The 19,287-nt window shown below is 35.4% G+C and overlaps 1 protein-coding gene across 9 annotated transcripts in view; it reads right to left on the minus strand.

The window, feature by feature from the left end:
- The window catches only part of LOC127719870 (2-phosphoxylose phosphatase 1-like), a 31,090-nt gene extending 23,771 nt beyond the window's left edge, over positions 1-7,319 (minus strand). For all 9 annotated transcript variants that reach the window (XR_007990522.1, XR_007990521.1, XR_007990519.1 and 6 more), the window contains exon 1: positions 7,197-7,319. Coding sequence is in view for 1 of the 9 variants with exons in the window: in XM_052226215.1 (XP_052082175.1) it covers positions 7,197-7,281 (85 nt within the window). In the remaining 8 variants the exon portion in view is untranslated. The remainder of the gene's footprint in view (positions 1-7,196) is intronic.
- Positions 7,320-19,287: the final 11,968 nt, after the last annotated feature.

The raw sequence follows: 19,287 nt of genomic DNA on the forward strand, positions 1-19,287 counted from the left end.
TTGTCCATTTTGGAAAAGACACTGACAATGCATTATTAACTTTTACTTTCACTTTCATTTTAAAGTTGTCAAATCAATTATTGTGACGTTACGTCTTGTTAACCTTTGTAACCCCATATGCACCGCATTTTATGTACTTCAGTATTTGTTTTCTATGTTTAAATTGTCCTGAAGACGCCACCGTAAGTGGCGAAACATGTAGACTCAATAAAACTATCACCTTGCGGTAACCCAGATGTTGTTGTCTCTACATATTATATTTCCATGAGGTTTTAAGACAACCGCAGCATACTTCGGTATCCATCTTGGTTACTCTACCAGCTTTTCCGTTAGAAGGTGTTGGTTCACTCGTCACAAATTATTTATTTTTCTGTGAACCCCTGCATCCGCACACGATCCACCTTAGCCGTCCTGCGTTGTAGTTACAACCGTTAGCCTCATGTCTACCGACCAGTTCCATTCTACCACCAACCTCACTGAAGAAACCGCCTATACCTCGAAGAAAAGGAAAACCCGCGAATAAGAAGACCACCGCAAAACGTACTGAACCGCAGAACCGCACGATTATTGTTGAAATAAACTTGCAACATGGATAGTGTACCACAACCGCAAAATGTAACCAATTCACCACAACTTCCACCATGCCCTACATGTGCGACTACCATACATCTTACAACATTCCCGACGCAATTGGAAGTAGTACCTCTTTCCGAGTGAAGCCTTTTGGAATGGTACGGAATGTCCTGTGAGGTGTTGTCCATTTTGGAAAAGACACTGACAATGCATTATTAACTTTTACTTTCACTTTCATTTTAAAGTTGTCAAATCAATTATTGTGACGTTACGTCTTGTTAACCTTTGTAACCCCATATGCACCGCATTTTATGTACTTCAGTATTTGTTTTCTATGTTTAAATTGTCCTGAAGACGCCACCGTAAGTGGCGAAACATGTAGACTCAATAAAACTATCACCTTGCGGTAACCCAGATGTTGTTGTCTCTACATATTATATTTCCATGAGGTTTTAAGACAACCGCAGCATACTTCGGTATCCATCTTGGTTACTCTACCAGCTTTTCCGTTAGAAGGTGTTGGTTCACTCGTCACAAATTATTTATTTTTCTGTGAACCCCTGCATCCGCACACGATCCACCTTAGCCGTCCTGCGTTGTAGTTACAACCGTTAGCCTCATGTCTACCGACCAGTTCCATTCTACCACCAACCTCACTGAAGAAACCGCCTATACCTCGAAGAAAAGGAAAACCCGCGAATAAGAAGACCACCGCAAAACGTACTGAACCGCAGAACCGCACGATTATTGTTGAAATAAACTTGCAACATGGATAGTGTACCACAACCGCAAAATGTAACCAATTCACCACAACTTCCACCATGCCCTACATGTGCGACTACCATACATCTTACAACATTCCCGACGCAATTGGAAGTAGTACCTCTTTCCGAGTGAAGCCTTTTGGAATGGTACGGAATGTCCTGTGAGGTGTTGTCCATTTTGGAAAAGACACTGACAATGCATTATTAACTTTTACTTTCACTTTCATTTTAAAGTTGTCAAATCAATTATTGTGACGTTACGTCTTGTTAACCTTTGTAACCCCATATGCACCGCATTTTATGTACTTCAGTATTTGTTTTCTATGTTTAAATTGTCCTGAAGACGCCACCGTAAGTGGCGAAACATGTAGACTCAATAAAACTATCACCTTGCGGTAACCCAGATGTTGTTGTCTCTACATATTATATTTCCATGAGGTTTTAAGACAACCGCAGCATACTTCGGTATCCATCTTGGTTACTCTACCAGCTTTTCCGTTAGAAGGTGTTGGTTCACTCGTCACAAATTATTTATTTTTCTGTGAACCCCTGCATCCGCACACGATCCACCTTAGCCGTCCTGCGTTGTAGTTACAACCGTTAGCCTCATGTCTACCGACCAGTTCCATTCTACCACCAACCTCACTGAAGAAACCGCCTATACCTCGAAGAAAAGGAAAACCCGCGAATAAGAAGACCACCGCAAAACGTACTGAACCGCAGAACCGCACGATTATTGTTGAAATAAACTTGCAACATGGATAGTGTACCACAACCGCAAAATGTAACCAATTCACCACAACTTCCACCATGCCCTACATGTGCGACTACCATACATCTTACAACATTCCCGACGCAATTGGAAGTAGTACCTCTTTCCGAGTGAAGCCTTTTGGAATGGTACGGAATGTCCTGTGAGGTGTTGTCCATTTTGGAAAAGACACTGACAATGCATTATTAACTTTTACTTTCACTTTCATTTTAAAGTTGTCAAATCAATTATTGTGACGTTACGTCTTGTTAACCTTTGTAACCCCATATGCACCGCATTTTATGTACTTCAGTATTTGTTTTCTATGTTTAAATTGTCCTGAAGACGCCACCGTAAGTGGCGAAACATGTAGACTCAATAAAACTATCACCTTGCGGTAACCCAGATGTTGTTGTCTCTACATATTATATTTCCATGAGGTTTTAAGACAACCGCAGCATACTTCGGTATCCATCTTGGTTACTCTACCAGCTTTTCCGTTAGAAGGTGTTGGTTCACTCGTCACAAATTATTTATTTTTCTGTGAACCCCTGCATCCGCACACGATCCACCTTAGCCGTCCTGCGTTGTAGTTACAACCGTTAGCCTCATGTCTACCGACCAGTTCCATTCTACCACCAACCTCACTGAAGAAACCGCCTATACCTCGAAGAAAAGGAAAACCCGCGAATAAGAAGACCACCGCAAAACGTACTGAACCGCACGATTATTGTTGAAATAAACTTGCAACATGGATAGTGTACCACAACCGCAAAATGTAACCAATTCACCACAACTTCCACCATGCCCTACATGTGCGACTACCATACATCTTACAACATTCCCGACGCAATTGGAAGTAGTACCTCTTTCCGAGTGAAGCCTTTTGGAATGGTACGGAATGTCCTGTGAGGTGTTGTCCATTTTGGAAAAGACACTGACAATGCATTATTAACTTTTACTTTCACTTTCATTTTAAAGTTGTCAAATCAATTATTGTGACGTTACGTCTTGTTAACCTTTGTAACCCCATATGCACCGCATTTTATGTACTTCAGTATTTGTTTTCTATGTTTAAATTGTCCTGAAGACGCCACCGTAAGTGGCGAAACATGTAGACTCAATAAAACTATCACCTTGCGGTAACCCAGATGTTGTTGTCTCTACATATTATATTTCCATGAGGTTTTAAGACAACCGCAGCATACTTCGGTATCCATCTTGGTTACTCTACCAGCTTTTCCGTTAGAAGGTGTTGGTTCACTCGTCACAAATTATTTATTTTTCTGTGAACCCCTGCATCCGCACACGATCCACCTTAGCCGTCCTGCGTTGTAGTTACAACCGTTAGCCTCATGTCTACCGACCAGTTCCATTCTACCACCAACCTCACTGAAGAAACCGCCTATACCTCGAAGAAAAGGAAAACCCGCGAATAAGAAGACCACCGCAAAACGTACTGAACCGCAGAACCGCACGATTATTGTTGAAATAAACTTGCAACATGGATAGTGTACCACAACCGCAAAATGTAACCAATTCACCACAACTTCCACCATGCCCTACATGTGCGACTACCATACATCTTACAACATTCCCGACGCAATTGGAAGTAGTACCTCTTTCCGAGTGAAGCCTTTTGGAATGGTACGGAATGTCCTGTGAGGTGTTGTCCATTTTGGAAAAGACACTGACAATGCATTATTAACTTTTACTTTCACTTTCATTTTAAAGTTGTCAAATCAATTATTGTGACGTTACGTCTTGTTAACCTTTGTAACCCCATATGCACCGCATTTTATGTACTTCAGTATTTGTTTTCTATGTTTAAATTGTCCTGAAGACGCCACCGTAAGTGGCGAAACATGTAGACTCAATAAAACTATCACCTTGCGGTAACCCAGATGTTGTTGTCTCTACATATTATATTTCCATGAGGTTTTAAGACAACCGCAGCATACTTCGGTATCCATCTTGGTTACTCTACCAGCTTTTCCGTTAGAAGGTGTTGGTTCACTCGTCACAAATTATTTATTTTTCTGTGAACCCCTGCATCCGCACACGATCCACCTTAGCCGTCCTGCGTTGTAGTTACAACCGTTAGCCTCATGTCTACCGACCAGTTCCATTCTACCACCAACCTCACTGAAGAAACCGCCTATACCTCGAAGAAAAGGAAAACCCGCGAATAAGAAGACCACCGCAAAACGTACTGAACCGCAGAACCGCACGATTATTGTTGAAATAAACTTGCAACATGGATAGTGTACCACAACCGCAAAATGTAACCAATTCACCACAACTTCCACCATGCCCTACATGTGCGACTACCATACATCTTACAACATTCCCGACGCAATTGGAAGTAGTACCTCTTTCCGAGTGAAGCCTTTTGGAATGGTACGGAATGTCCTGTGAGGTGTTGTCCATTTTGGAAAAGACACTGACAATGCATTATTAACTTTTACTTTCACTTTCATTTTAAAGTTGTCAAATCAATTATTGTGACGTTACGTCTTGTTAACCTTTGTAACCCCATATGCACCGCATTTTATGTACTTCAGTATTTGTTTTCTATGTTTAAATTGTCCTGAAGACGCCACCATAAGTGGCGAAACATGTAGACTCAATAAAACTATCACCTTGCGGTAACCCAGATGTTGTTGTCTCTACATATTATATTTCCATGAGGTTTTAAGACAACCGCAGCATACTTCGGTATCCATCTTGGTTACTCTACCAGCTTTTCCGTTAGAAGGTGTTGGTTCACTCGTCACAAAGTTATGAATGAATTAAACAGAAAACGATAAAAAAAACTGCCATCAATACCAAATTCTGTAAAACATCATAGTATATTAAACTCAAAGGCAACTTAATACATGTAATATGGATTAATAAAATGTAAATTTTTTTTTTAAGAAAAAGATGAAAAATAGAATCTGTAAAATTACAAGAATGCAAACAGGCTATTTCAAAAAAAAAAAAATTATGACTTTCCTTGAAACCTTTGTCAGTGTCTTGTAAGATACTATATATGTGTGATGTTTATCATGTCAGATAATGAATATTATGATAAGTTGGTTCTTACTACCAAAGATGGTAGCAGTATGTGCTCTGTATAAAAAATACTGTCCAAAAATTTACCCAAAAATGTCAGGAGTGTAACGCTATTAGTGTGACATTCACAAGGAAGCATGTGCATTCATTGATGATATAAAATAAATAAGTGCAGATACAATACCAAACAATATCTCTCATCAAACTATTATATCTTGACTATGATTTCTTGTTCCAATTCTTCCATTGATTTACATTTTTATGAACAGCACAAGGTATAAAGTCAAGTAAGTTTATGTAAAAAATAAAATGTCAGTAAAAGTCAATCTGTTGCAAGAAAATGTCTTTGTAGGTGAAATAACATGTTTATCCATATCTTGCATGTTTTATATTTTTTGTTTGAAGAAAGAATAACATTGAAAATTGGTGAAATTTACATATTTAACAAATACATGTATGCCTCAATATAAAAGTAAAAAATGATAGAAAAATCAACTACTATCTTTAATTCAACAAAAAATTTAAAAAAATACATTGATATTTATACTTATTTGTGTTTGTACGTTGATTATAGTATGTTGTAATATTGTTCCTTTGAAAAATTGATGAATTCTTATGAGTAAAATGATGTAAAAATATTTGTTTTCACTTTTTTTTTTCACTAACCCCTGGTAGTTTTGTAAACTTGAATGTCTCTGGATTATAGTAGAATGGTAGAAAATAGATTTGCAATGACTTAATTTTTTACCTTGTTTGTCACACTTTGTCATCATTTAATTTTTGAAATAGCCCAAATGTCTTTTTTTGTCCCAGATCAACACCAAATTATCAGAATAACAAAAAAAAACAACCAATAAGATAACCTACAACTTATACTACTTGTACTACCATTGACTATAGTATCAAGAAACTGGTGGGATAAGTAATAGCTAATAAGATCTAAAGGTGGAAAAAATTATCTTTTTGTCATTATGAGATGCCTATTTGTCTTGATACCAAAATGTATTTTTGGGGTGACAAAAATGTCTTTTACAGTTGTTTAAATATCCGTTTGCCAATTTGCTTTTAGTGCAGAAGCATCTAGAATTATTTTCACCTGGGTAATTACACCTTGCAAAACCAACCTATGGTATTAATTGTTAATTTGTGTTCTATCTGAATACACATGAAATAATTGCCACTGGACATTAGGCTAGTAACAATCAAACAATCTTATGTGGTACTATAAGATGGGCATTTGCAGGGCAAAAAGGTTGGCAGATATAGCACCCCAACTTATTAAATAAACGCAATAACATATTAAAGTTTGTTTTGTGGTACTCTTTCCAGAAGGGCAATATAATCCCCTGTCATTTTCTGTTTATAATACATGAAGTAAAACTGTAAAAAGGTATGCATAGATCTTGTCTGATCCTGATCTGATTGATTATTGGTTGCTTCACCTCCAGTGGCAAACATTTGATGCATGTTCAGGACAAGAACAAATTAACAATAAATACAATAGGTAGGTGTGTGTAATAGAGGCAATCTGAGATGGAGGTTAGAGAAATATAGACAGCAATTGGAAATTGAGGGTATATTGGATATGGACAGGCATCAGATTGAATGTAACCATTCTAGCCAGACATTGATGCATACTTGTACATCCTGCACAGCCAAACAGACCCCCACTTTGACAAGGATTTTACTGCAGGTCGGATGAAGACCTGTAGTGACCATACATTGTATTTCTATTCCCCGTTCACCCTTGGGGTAGATGTCGTCTGCTGCCAGTGCTGGTCTGTTTCTGTGCCAGTGTCTAACTGTCCAAGGCTGCGTTCTCCCAGTTGGCACTTATTGTTGTTTTTTCCCTAGTGTTTTCATAATGAGACAAATTGAGTATACCGGTAGACCATATTTCTAAAAATAAAATTCCCGAGCCCCTGCCCAGCTGGTGAGTGGTGACAGTGGTGTATCATTGACATTGTATGACGTCGCGTATGGTCTGGATATGGTAAAAGATATTGAGGAAAGAAGAAGAATTTGAGAAAAATGCATCACTTTTCACTTACACAAAGTTTTGATTCCAATAATCATGCAGAGCAAACAAATTACGCAAATTATCAGCAGTTTTTTCTTAATTTTCATCCTCATCATGATAGCACTCGGAATATATCAACATTCTAAACTTTTTAATGGTACACGATAGATTCCGAATGAAATGTTATAATTATAAAACGATTCCAAGTCGACATGTAAACAATTCCGTGACATACTTTGGGATGATTTTTTTAATATAAATTAGTATTTCTAAATAATATTCAATTCTTAATTATAAAGAGGGAATCGGAGGGAAGACTTGTAGTTCCGTAATGTGTGGGCGTATTTCTCATAATACATCGTTACTGGGGATGAGTCATGAACATGCATGACATATTTGCCACTGGACATTATGCAACAAACAATGATCAATTGATGTATGGAACCTTAAGCAATTTACACATAAAGGACAACCCTCACTCCTTTAGGTTTCAGAATACAGCAGAGCTTCTACAGGCTAGGACAACAGCATAATGTAATACAAGCTTTAAGGTATGCATAGGTGCTCAGTAAAATTTGAACTGAGCTGTCAGAGGAGCCTCGAAGGCAATCATCATAATTCAATTCACTAATCCTTGTCTGGCAGCTAGTGTCTTGTCTGCAAGACCAGTTAATCGTGTTCATGTTCTTTGTTTTCAGCATGACAAACTAATGTTTACTTATAGTGCTTTTGCTATTTTCGGCTTATTTTAGTCTTATCTTTATGTACTTTTTATAACGTTGCATACCTCTTTACTTTTGCATTTTGTGTTTTTACTCCATATGTGCATGCACCGATATATGTATGATTTATCTCTCTCTTGATTGAACCGTTTATCTTTTATATATTCTTATGATAAACTCTAGCTATCCGTGTGTCATACGTACTTAAGGGAGCTTCCATTTGATTTTTATGGGGGCGGGGGGGGGGGGGGGGGGGGGGGGCTAGGATGAAAAATGTTGTCCTGCCTATTTATTTTTTCCTCTATTCGGTCCTGCCTTTTTATTGTTCACTCTATTCGGTCCTGCCTTTTTTTTAGTTTAACCTGACTTTTTTTTTACATAAATTGTCATCCTGCCTTTTTTTTTTACTCAAAACTCCTGTCCTGCCTATTTTTTTCAAATTTCATAAAAATCAGTTAAAAATGGCATAAACTCATCAGATCTATACAAATCAGAAATACATCTAACAAAGACACAGACCGGACATGAAAGGGTATTTATAATACATCACTAACAACAAAAAAGACACAAAGTACAGATCTGAGAGTAGTCTCAGTTACTGACAGCTAGTTCAAAACCAATAACAACTAATAAAATAAATCATGTATATAAGATTAATATATTAATCAGTATACATCCAACATCCAATGGATCTATTGTAAAGACGTCATAAACAGTCAGAGAAAAACATGACCTTGTGCAACGCCAAAATATACATGTAGGTATCAACAGATTGTAGTATAACAATACTATTTAGTACGGTTTTAATTTACTGATAACAGAATCAATATCTATACCAATGAAAACAATATTCAAAGAACTCATAATCATTACAGTTTGAAATTGAAATGATAACCTTTTAGAATAAGTTTATTTAAAGAACTGATAAGTTTACCCGGATCGTATTTTCCGGGCTCTGTAAATAACATCACCGTGAAAAATTAGGATGTGCTATTCCTTTTGAATATGTTTTTTTTTACAGGTACAGCCAAACTTGCAAACTAATATATATATTTGTATCTTTGGAAGAATTTAGTAAAGGTTTTAAGTAATTTGTGGTAACGAAATCCCTGACTTATTAGTCTACCAGTAATGCATAGATTACAGTGGAGATCACTTCTAACCTCTCATCAAATCTGTCAGAATCTGTCAGGAGAACTGTTCTAGGACAGTATGTAGAACTGTCATCCTGACACCTTTTAGACAGTTCTAGCTAGAACAGTTCTAACCTAGAACTGATTTGGTCAGTTCTACCTAGAACTGATTTAGACAGTTCTACCTAGAACTGATCCTGACAGTTCTACCCTAGAACAGTTTTAGACAGTTCTAGGACTAGAACAGCTCTACGGCTAGAACAGTTCTACGACTAGAACAGTTCTACGATAAGAACTGATTTGGTCAGTTCTACGGCTAGAATTGATTTAGTCAGTTCTATCCATAGAACAGTTTTAAGAACTCTTTGTCTTAAATATCAATAAGTCAAAAGAATATAATATATATTAAAAAATTCTCATCACAGCACTATTTAAATATTTCTCTAACTGCAGTGACGTCATTTAGAACTGTTCTACAATCCTGACAGTTCTACGGTTAGAACTGATTTAGTCAGTTCTGCTGACAGTTCTACGGTTAGAACTGATTTGGTCAGTTCTGCTGACAGTTCTACGACTAGAACTGATTTGGACAGTTCTACCTAGATTCATAACAGTACAGGAACAAGTCTGCTATTAAAGGGGCACAATCGGTGCCATAGTAATACCTACAATCTGTTGATAAACTTTATTGCCAAAGCGTACATAAATATTGGCATGGAGAAAATGTATGGCTTTAATCATCTCATCACATCTCCAGTAAGTTTATCTTTCTCATTTAAGAAAAAGTCTTTAGATGAGTTGCAGCGAATAAATTTGCAATCAGATTTATCAAACGATCATTTAATTAGATAGGAAAACTTTTGTTTGATAAGATTGTGTGAAAGTGTAGTATAAAGAGTGAAAAAGTCAAAAACTGTCAACCGAACCAAAAGGACCACCAAAAGTAAGTAATTTATCTAAAACATCAATAGAATTTTTTACACTCCAAAAATGGTTAATTCCACTATTTTCATATGTTTTATTACAAAAATTAAAGAACAGCTCTTTGATAGTAATATGATGTAAGTATTGTTTGGTTTGCTTTTGTTTTGTTGGTTTTAAAAGTTCTCCAGAGATACGGTTTGCAATTGTCATTTGTTAACGGACTATACATAAAGCTTTTTGTCTTATGTATAAGCTTTGCAATCTATTAACAACATTATCAGGAACAATCAAGACACACCTAGATCAGACTATCATTCGGAAGACCAAGACTTACTAGCATATACTTTTAGATCTTCTGCTCCATATATCATTGAATAATTGCTAATAGATATATCAAAAATAAGAAGAAGTGGTATGCTTGTCAATAAGACAACTTTCCACCAGAGACAAAATGACATTGAAGTAAACAACTATAGGTCACCGCACGGCCTTCAACAATGAAAAAAACCCATAACATTGCAAGCAATATAAAAGGAAACCACACCGACGAGACTTTATGGGTCGAGATTAGAGGTAAAGGTCAACAATTTTTATTATACTGTACTTACCGACTCGAATGGTCAGGTGTCGAATATTGGACACGACTTTTTCGAAAACATTGTGATTTCTTGAGATTTAAATTCGGATTTATTCTCTTATAACAACAATAAATTATATGATACAATCAATCTGTTTAATCTAAAAAACGCAATTAATAATCCAACAATGGTAACTGATCACCGTAGCACATTGGTCGATCCGATCATACTAAGTTATTCAATACAATTATTTTTTCTGATATACTTAGCGTACCTACAGAGGACTACAGACATTAGTGTTCACTATGCTCCAATTATTTGTTTACAATGTCCAAAATTTGTAACAAAGTCGTTCAAAAGGGAAATATGGCTGTATGAAAAAGCAAACGTAGATATTTCTAATAATATGTTAAAATCAGTTGATTTGAATGAATTCTTTTTTGGTGTCTAGGACGTTGATGAAATGGTCAGTATATTCACCAAAACAATTCTTGACATTGCAAGAGAGAGCATTCCAACTCAAATTGTAACAATACGTGGCAACGATAAACACTGGTTCAATAATGAAATTAGAAAATCAATTCGCAAGAGAGATCGACTTCGAAAAAAGGCAATCAAATCTAAAAAGGTAACCGATACTAATAAATATAAAAAACAGAGAAACAAAGTGAATAATATGAAAAGAGAAGCGAAAGAAAATTTTGGAAAAACATCTAGAAAATATAATATATTAGCTAATGCCTTGATGACTTTGTCTATGGCGACGACGAGAAGTGCGACCTCCTAAGTAAGTATTTCTGTTTTATTTCATTGTTGGAAGGAACTGATGCTCAATTACCCTACTTTGAAGAAAAAAACTAACAATCTATTGAATGATATAGTGATTAATACTAATGAAATTGTTGATGTCATCAAACTTCTAAATCCCACCAAAGCATCAGGTCCCGACATCATAAGTCATGGTGTTCCACAAGAGTCTGTCTTCGGACCGTTGCTTTTTATAATTTACATAAATGACATCGCGGAAACACTTTATTCTCTCTGCAGACTCTTTGCGGATGACACATCGTTCAGCTATGCAGATCACGATGCATTGCAGATAAATCTGTTATAAATCACGACCTGGATGAGCTGAACGAATGGTATAAAAGGGGTTAATGTCTTATAATCCTGATAAAAAAGAAATTATGATATTTTCGAATGTTGACATCCCAGATTTGAATTTTACATTTAATGAAAAAAACATACCAGTAACTAATATTCATAAACACTTAGGGGTTACATTTAGCAATGATGCTAAATGAAATGTTCATATTGACAATATTATTTTAAGTGTATCTAAACATATAAATATGCTTAGGAAACTGAAATATAGACTTAGTAGAAAAACTATATCTAGTTTTTATAAGACTTTTATTTGAATATGCCAGTGAAGTTTGGGATAATATTGAATTGGATAATATTAATATGCTGGAGCAATTACAACTTCAAGCTGCTCGAATAGTAACGGGTTTATCTATTTTTTACAAGCTCAAGGGTAATTTACAAGGAACTTGGGTGGGAAACGTTGGCAGAAAGAAGAGAAAGAAGAAAAATTCAAATGTTTTATAATATTACACAAAATAATGTACCAATATATTTGAGTAATTTAATTCCACCAACAATCCAAAGTATGACTGTTTATGCACTACGCAATGGTTACTTCCGTTCTGCAGACTTGCATTTACTAATGAATCATTTCTACCATCAAATATACGTCTATGGAATAACCTTGATACTTCAACCCGTGAAGCAGATACAATAGGAAAATTTAAAACGAAACTAAAAAACTTAAATCCCAATTTGAGTTTATTAGAGGGTCGAATATAATCCGTATTGTTTATATAGTAAAACATGACCACATACACATCATCATCTAAGTTTAGTTGTTGTTGTTGTTGTTGTTTTTTTTGCTATTTTTTTTGCTTTTGTTTTGTTTTGTTTTGTTTTTTTATTAATTTATTTCCTTGTTTTTTGTTTTTTGTGTTTTATTATTTTTTTTTCTCCCTTCTTCTTTTGTGCCACTTAATTTTTCTGTCCAATTTATACAAATGTTGAAATAATATGTATTGTATGCATGCTCATCTATATTGTATTGTTAAATATGTTAAACGGAGAAGACTTCATAATAAAATTGAGAATGGAAATGGGGAATATGTCAAAGAGATAACAACCCGACCAAAGAGCAGATAACAGCCGAAGGCCACCAATGGGTCTTCGACGCAGCGAGAAAATCCCGCACCCGGAGGTGGTCCTCAGCTGGCCCCTAAATAAAATTGTGTCCTGGTTCAGTGAAAATGGACGTCACACTAAACTCCAAAACATATAAAGGAACTAAAATTAAAAAAACATACAAGACTTACAAAGGCCAGAGGCTCCTGACTTGGGACAGGCGCAAAAATGCGGCGGGGTTAGACATGTTTTGTGAGATCTCAACCCTCCCCCTATACCTCTAGCCAATGTAGAATAAAGAAACACATATAGCAATACGCACAGTAAAACTCAGTTTAAAAGAAGTCCAAGTCCGATATCAAAATAGGTAACAAAAGAAACTAAGCAAAATGACAATGATACATAAATTAACAAAGGACTACTAGCAGTTACTGACATGCCAGCTCCAGACCCCAATTAAACTGATTGAAAGATTATGTCTTCATCATATGAAAATCAGGTACAATCCCTCCCGTTAGGGGTTTAGTATCATACCATCATAAAATATATGAGAAGAACATAACCCGTATCATGCCAACAACTGGTTTTAGAATAAATGTGTTTATTTCCGATGCAAAGACCCTATGAGTGAATCAATATTAATACCAAAATATTCATAATAGATATAAGAAGATGTGGTATGAGTGCCAATGAGACAACTCTCCATCCAAGTCAAAATTTATAAAAGTAAACCATTATAGGTCAAAGTACGGTCTTCAACACGGAGACTTGGCTCACACCGAACAGCAAGCTAATTAAGGGCCCCAAAAATTACTAGTGTAAAACCATTCAAACGGGAAAACCAACGGTCTAATCTATATAAAAACGAGAATCGAGAAACACTAATGAACCACACCAACAAACGACAACTACTGAACATCAGGATCCTGACTTAGGATAGGTGCAAATAATTGCAGCGGGTTTAAACGTTTTAATGGTACCAAACCTTCACCCTTATCTGAAACAATAGTGTAACATCACAACATAGAAAAACACACTATAAGATATCAGTTGAAATGGCTGAACTCAATCAAAAGACATATTAACACCAGTGACCATACACTGAACAAATAAGTCTGTTTGACTTGTGTCTCATCCAATTTGTGTTTATGCAAACAGAATATGTTTAAACTAAAAATATAAAAGGCACAGAAAGTTAAATTTAAAACAATTCAAACAAGAAAACTAACTACTTAGTACATAATTATGAACAAAACAATAAACGAAAAACTAATATGATAAACAGCAACAAATGACAACCATTGAATTACAGACTCCTATAGCTAACTTAACTTGGGACAGGCGCATACATAATATAACAACCATTGAATTACAGACTCCTAGCTCACTTAACTTGGGACAGGCGCATACATAATATAACAACCATTGAATTACAGACTCCTAGCTCACTGAATTACAGGCTCCTAGCTCACTTAACTTGGGACAGGCGCATACATAATATAGCAACCATTGAATTACAGACTCCTAGCTCACTTAACTTGGGACAGGCGCATACATAATATAACAACCATTGAATTACAGACTCCTAGCTCACTGAATTACAGGCTCCTAGCTCACTTAACTTGGGACAGGCGCATACATAATATAACAACCATTGAATTACAGACTCCTAGCTAACTTAACTTGGGACAGGCGCATACATAATATAACAACCATTGAATTACAGACTCCTAGCTAACTTAACTTGGGACAGGCGCATACATAATATAACAACCATTGAATTACAGACTCCTAGCTAACTTAACTTGGGACAGGCGCATACATAATATAACAACCATTGAATTACAGACTCCTAGCTAACTTAACTTGGGACAGGCGCATACATAATATAACAACCATTGAATTACAGACTCCTAGCTAACTTAACTTGGGACAGGCGCATACATAATATAACAGGGGAATAACATGAATAGCAGATATACCTAGACATTTCCCTTGACCTTTGACAGTGGTGTAACAGGACAACATAGGGACATAGTTTATAAAAGTCAGCTGAAATAGGCTCGACTCATTTGCTATTATACCCGAGGTCCACATATTTAAAAGTGGAATATTCTTTAGAATCATCCATTATTTTTTATTTAATTTCCAGTAGGTATAGAACTCTCATACTTGGGACTGTTGGGAGCTTCTTCCATTGAAATTTACATAACGAGTTTTCCAAAATAACAAGTTTTCAATTGACAGGTAGACCTTGGTGAGGACTAACTAGTGAAGAGTTGACAGTAATTTCGATATTTTACAGAGAAAAATTGTGTATGACCCTCACAAAAACAGTATGCCGTTAATGCCTAGCTACATATATTTAAAGTAACAACACTGTGAATTGAAAGACCACCTAAATGGTAATGATGCTAATATTCGTTTATCTTTAGGGAGTATCTCTTTAAATGCTGACAAGTTAATAATTTCTATACAATTAGTAAAACTATTGAAAGGAAAACTACATCTAATTAACCAAGCAAAATCATTAAAAATGGATAGAATGCTGATTAATGGCGTAAATCTAAAAAGAATTCTTCAAATGTTTACAGAAAGCGAAATGCACATCTTGAATGTTTATACCAGCATTTTCAGGAAGTATGAGGGTTCTGTGTTGAAACCTGAAGAGAAGATTACGCAAAATGGGCGCCCTTCATCTTCGTTCTTGCTAAAAATTGAAAAAGTATTATCAACTTCAATTTGGCAAAATCGCTAGTATTCAAATGAAAAACAGTTCAAAGATCAGCTTTTAATTTTATTTAACACCCCTTACAGTTACTATGAAGATATTTTTTCTTTAAATAACCAATTCACCAACAGAAATTTACCCCAGAACACCAACTTTAAATAAATAAAATTAGAACAGTAAAGATTGTCCTTTCTTGATTTTTTATGCCCCCGCCGTAGCGGAGGGGGCATTAAGTTTTACCCGTGTCCGTCTGTACGTCCGTACGTCCGTCCGTACGTACGTCCCAAAACTGGTTTCCGTTCTCTAACTTTAGTTTGCCTCAACCAAATGTTATGAAACTTATCCAGAATGCTTATTATCACAAAACACAGATCGAGTTTGAATTTTGGTGGCGTCACTTTTACCGTTCTAGAATTATGCCCCTTTACAAATGGAAAAAATGCAGAATTTTTCGTTTCCGTTCTCTAACTTTAGTTTGCCTCAACCAAATGTTATGAAACTTATCAAGAATGTTTGTTACCACAAAACACAGATCAAGTTTGAATTTTGGTGGCGTCAATTTTACCATTCTAGAGTTATGCCCCTTTACAAATGGAAAAATTACTGAAATATTTGTTTTCGTTCTCGATCTAACTTTAGTTTGCCTCAACCAAATGTTACGAAACTTATGCACAATGCTAATTACCACAAAACACAGATTAAGATTGAATTTTGGTGGCATCACTTTTACCGTTTTAGAATTATGCCCCTTTATAAATGGAAAAAATTGCTGAATTTTTCATTTCTATTCTCTCACTTAAGTTTACCTGAACTAAATGTTATGAAACTTATAAACAATGCTTATTACCACAAAACTCAGATCAAGTACAAATTTGGGAAGCGTTCTTTTACAGTTATTGAGTTATGGCCCTTTATAACGTTATATACAAGCGGGGGCATCATCTGTGTCCCATGGACATATTCCCCATATTTTTTCATCTTTTTCACAAAATTTTTAGCTAAAATAAATCATAAATTGACATTCATTTGAAGCAAATCAATACAAAGTATAGTGTATTAAGTTCCAAAGTATATAATATAGATCTTGAATATATAGCTTATAGGCCTGTAATTTAGTGGTTGTCATTTGCTGCTGTATATCATATTTGTTTTTCGTTCATTGTTAGTTTTCTCGTTCGTATTGTTTAACATTTGTCATTTCGAGCGATTTATAACTGACTATGTGGTATGGGTTTTGCTCATTGTTGAATGCCGTACGGTGACCTATAGTTGTTCACTAATATGTCATTGGGTCTCTGGTGGAGAGTTGTCTCATTGGCAATCATACCACATCTTCTTATTTTTATATGACATATAAAAATCTCAGAGATTTGTAATTGATTACATTTTCTATAATAGTTTAGCTGTAGTTCCAAAAGGTGAAATACAAAAAATAAATAGTTTTGTGGCTTCAAAATGGTAAAATCCGACCTGCGACCTTGCGACCTGACGTCTCATTTAAAAGGATGTGTGAACTTTAAAAATATTCAAAACCGTTTTATTTAAATGATTTATTAGCTTAAAAGGGATATGGTAATCTGGGGGATTTTTTAAACGCGACTTTGTGATCTAAAGGGATATCTTACTAGAGCCAAAGATCTGTATAGATTTTACAACCGACGCGGATTAGCATATCTGAGTCAATTTAGTGTCCGTATTAGGTAAGATGGCATTAAAAGCATCTTAAATGGAGGTAACAGTACCGTAAAAACTAACTTATATGCTGAAATATACATGTATAAATGCTAATTTATTTGGTTATACGTAATTACTATGCAAAGCAATGGGCGCCATATATTTGGCTCAATAAAGTACCTTGTAGTCTTGCTTTATTTATCCTGCCTTGCCAAAAGCACAACAGATGATGTTCTATGTTACTTGAAATCAGTTAGACGAGTCTAGGATTATCATGCTCTGAAGTTGTAATTACGTTTCTGATGAAAATAGTATTCTGATTCCATTTCATTGTAGACGAGAATGCATGTGAAAAAAATAAATACAGACAAAATAGTTGCTTTTTATCTACACCATTTGCTCTCTAAAAGATATCTGTATAACACATTATCTTATTTTTATAAAGAAAAAAAACATTCAACTGAAACCCCAAAAGAGAAGAGCATTCCCCCTAAAAAAACACAACATAACAAACAAACTAACAAAAATCAAAATAGGGGACCATTTTGTAGATTACTATAGTAAGTTACTTATTATGTATTAAAAACAGCAGCAATATTTAAATTACTAACATATATGTATTAGCATATATATGCTATATCGAACTACAACTACATAAAATCCGATCAATACGAAAGAAAACTTGTTCTCAAATGTGATTAAATTGAGAACGAGACGTCGGGGTATATACGCCAATCACGACACAAATAACCACAAGACACCAAGAAGGCAACACAATTGCAGACTTCTACAATAAACAGAATAATACATTATTTCAAAGCACTAGATTTTGAGTAAATTAGAAAACAATTCCATTTTTTCCACAGTCTTTTTGGACAATTTAGAGGTAGATGCGCACAGAAGTGCTATGCCAAACAAGCCTGCAAGTGCCATAGGCTGAAGGATATGTTTTGAGTTAGCAAATTAGAAAACATTTTCATTTTTCCACAGTCTTTATGGACAATGTAGAGACAGCTGCACACAGAAGTGCTATGTCAAACAACCTGCAAGTGCCTACTAGAATGCATCAACTTCATTCGCACTTAGTGTCCTCTTTAGTTCAACTATGTTCACATTCAAAATACAGGAAACTCGGTTTGCTGTCAATGTGACAGTTGATTTAACCTTGATAAATGAGCTAGATAAATTACGGTCTAGATAGGCAAACAGGAGGTTTGTGACGGTACGTAACATTAGTTTAACCCCGCCTTTATACATTGGCGGATCCAGGAGGCGTAGCCCACCCCCCCCCCCCCCCCCCCCCAACAATTGATATATCATTTTCGATCCACTCTGCTGTATACAGTCCGTCTTATGAAATTACGCCCCCTTTCAGAAATCAGGATCCGTACTTTTATGGGTTTTTTTTCGTAGAAGTTTGGTGTTTGTGGTTGATGTGATCTGTTGTAATGTTATGTCAAATAAGCCTGCCAGAGCCTTAGTCCGAGGGATATGTTTTGAGTTAGCAAATCAGAAAACATTTCCATTATGTTTTCTCTTATCCTTCTTATTTCTTATGTTGTTTAGGGAGCTACCATTTGATTTTTATGGGGGGGGGGGGGGCTAGGATGAAAAATTTTGTCCTGCTTTTTTTTTTAGTTGTAAGCTCTGTCCTGCCTTTTTAGTTTTTACTCTTTTCGGTCCTGCCTTTTTTTTTACTAGTTTATCCTGAATTTTTTACACAAATTTCATCCTAGCCTAGATACAATTAGCCACAGGATGTAAAAGATAACCACAGAAAAAGTCGAAAACTCTCTTCAGATAATATAAATTAAGCCAGCCTCGATCTTAGTATAAATCTACATAGTAGAATTATCACCTTTCCTGTGAGATTTTTATTAAGTCATAACGAAATATTTGCTTAATATTGATAAATTCGATATATTCTTTATAAATAATATTACCGAAACTGAATGTGAAATTTCAAATTTCATTTTTATTCATGTAGTGGTATTAATACTACCTCAATAAATCTCTTAGATTTGTTATATTTTGACCAATTTATGATATATATTTCCATATTGTAAAAAGTGTATTATTAATCAAAATATTGCACTCATTGAAATCTGAGCCGTTCCTGCAAACACGCGCATATATAATAGCCAATAGA

This window comes from Mytilus californianus, unplaced genomic scaffold (genome assembly GCF_021869535.1).
Source record: "Mytilus californianus isolate M0D057914Y unplaced genomic scaffold, xbMytCali1.0.p SCAF_11, whole genome shotgun sequence".
Taxonomy (NCBI): Eukaryota; Metazoa; Mollusca; class Bivalvia; order Mytilida; family Mytilidae; genus Mytilus; species Mytilus californianus.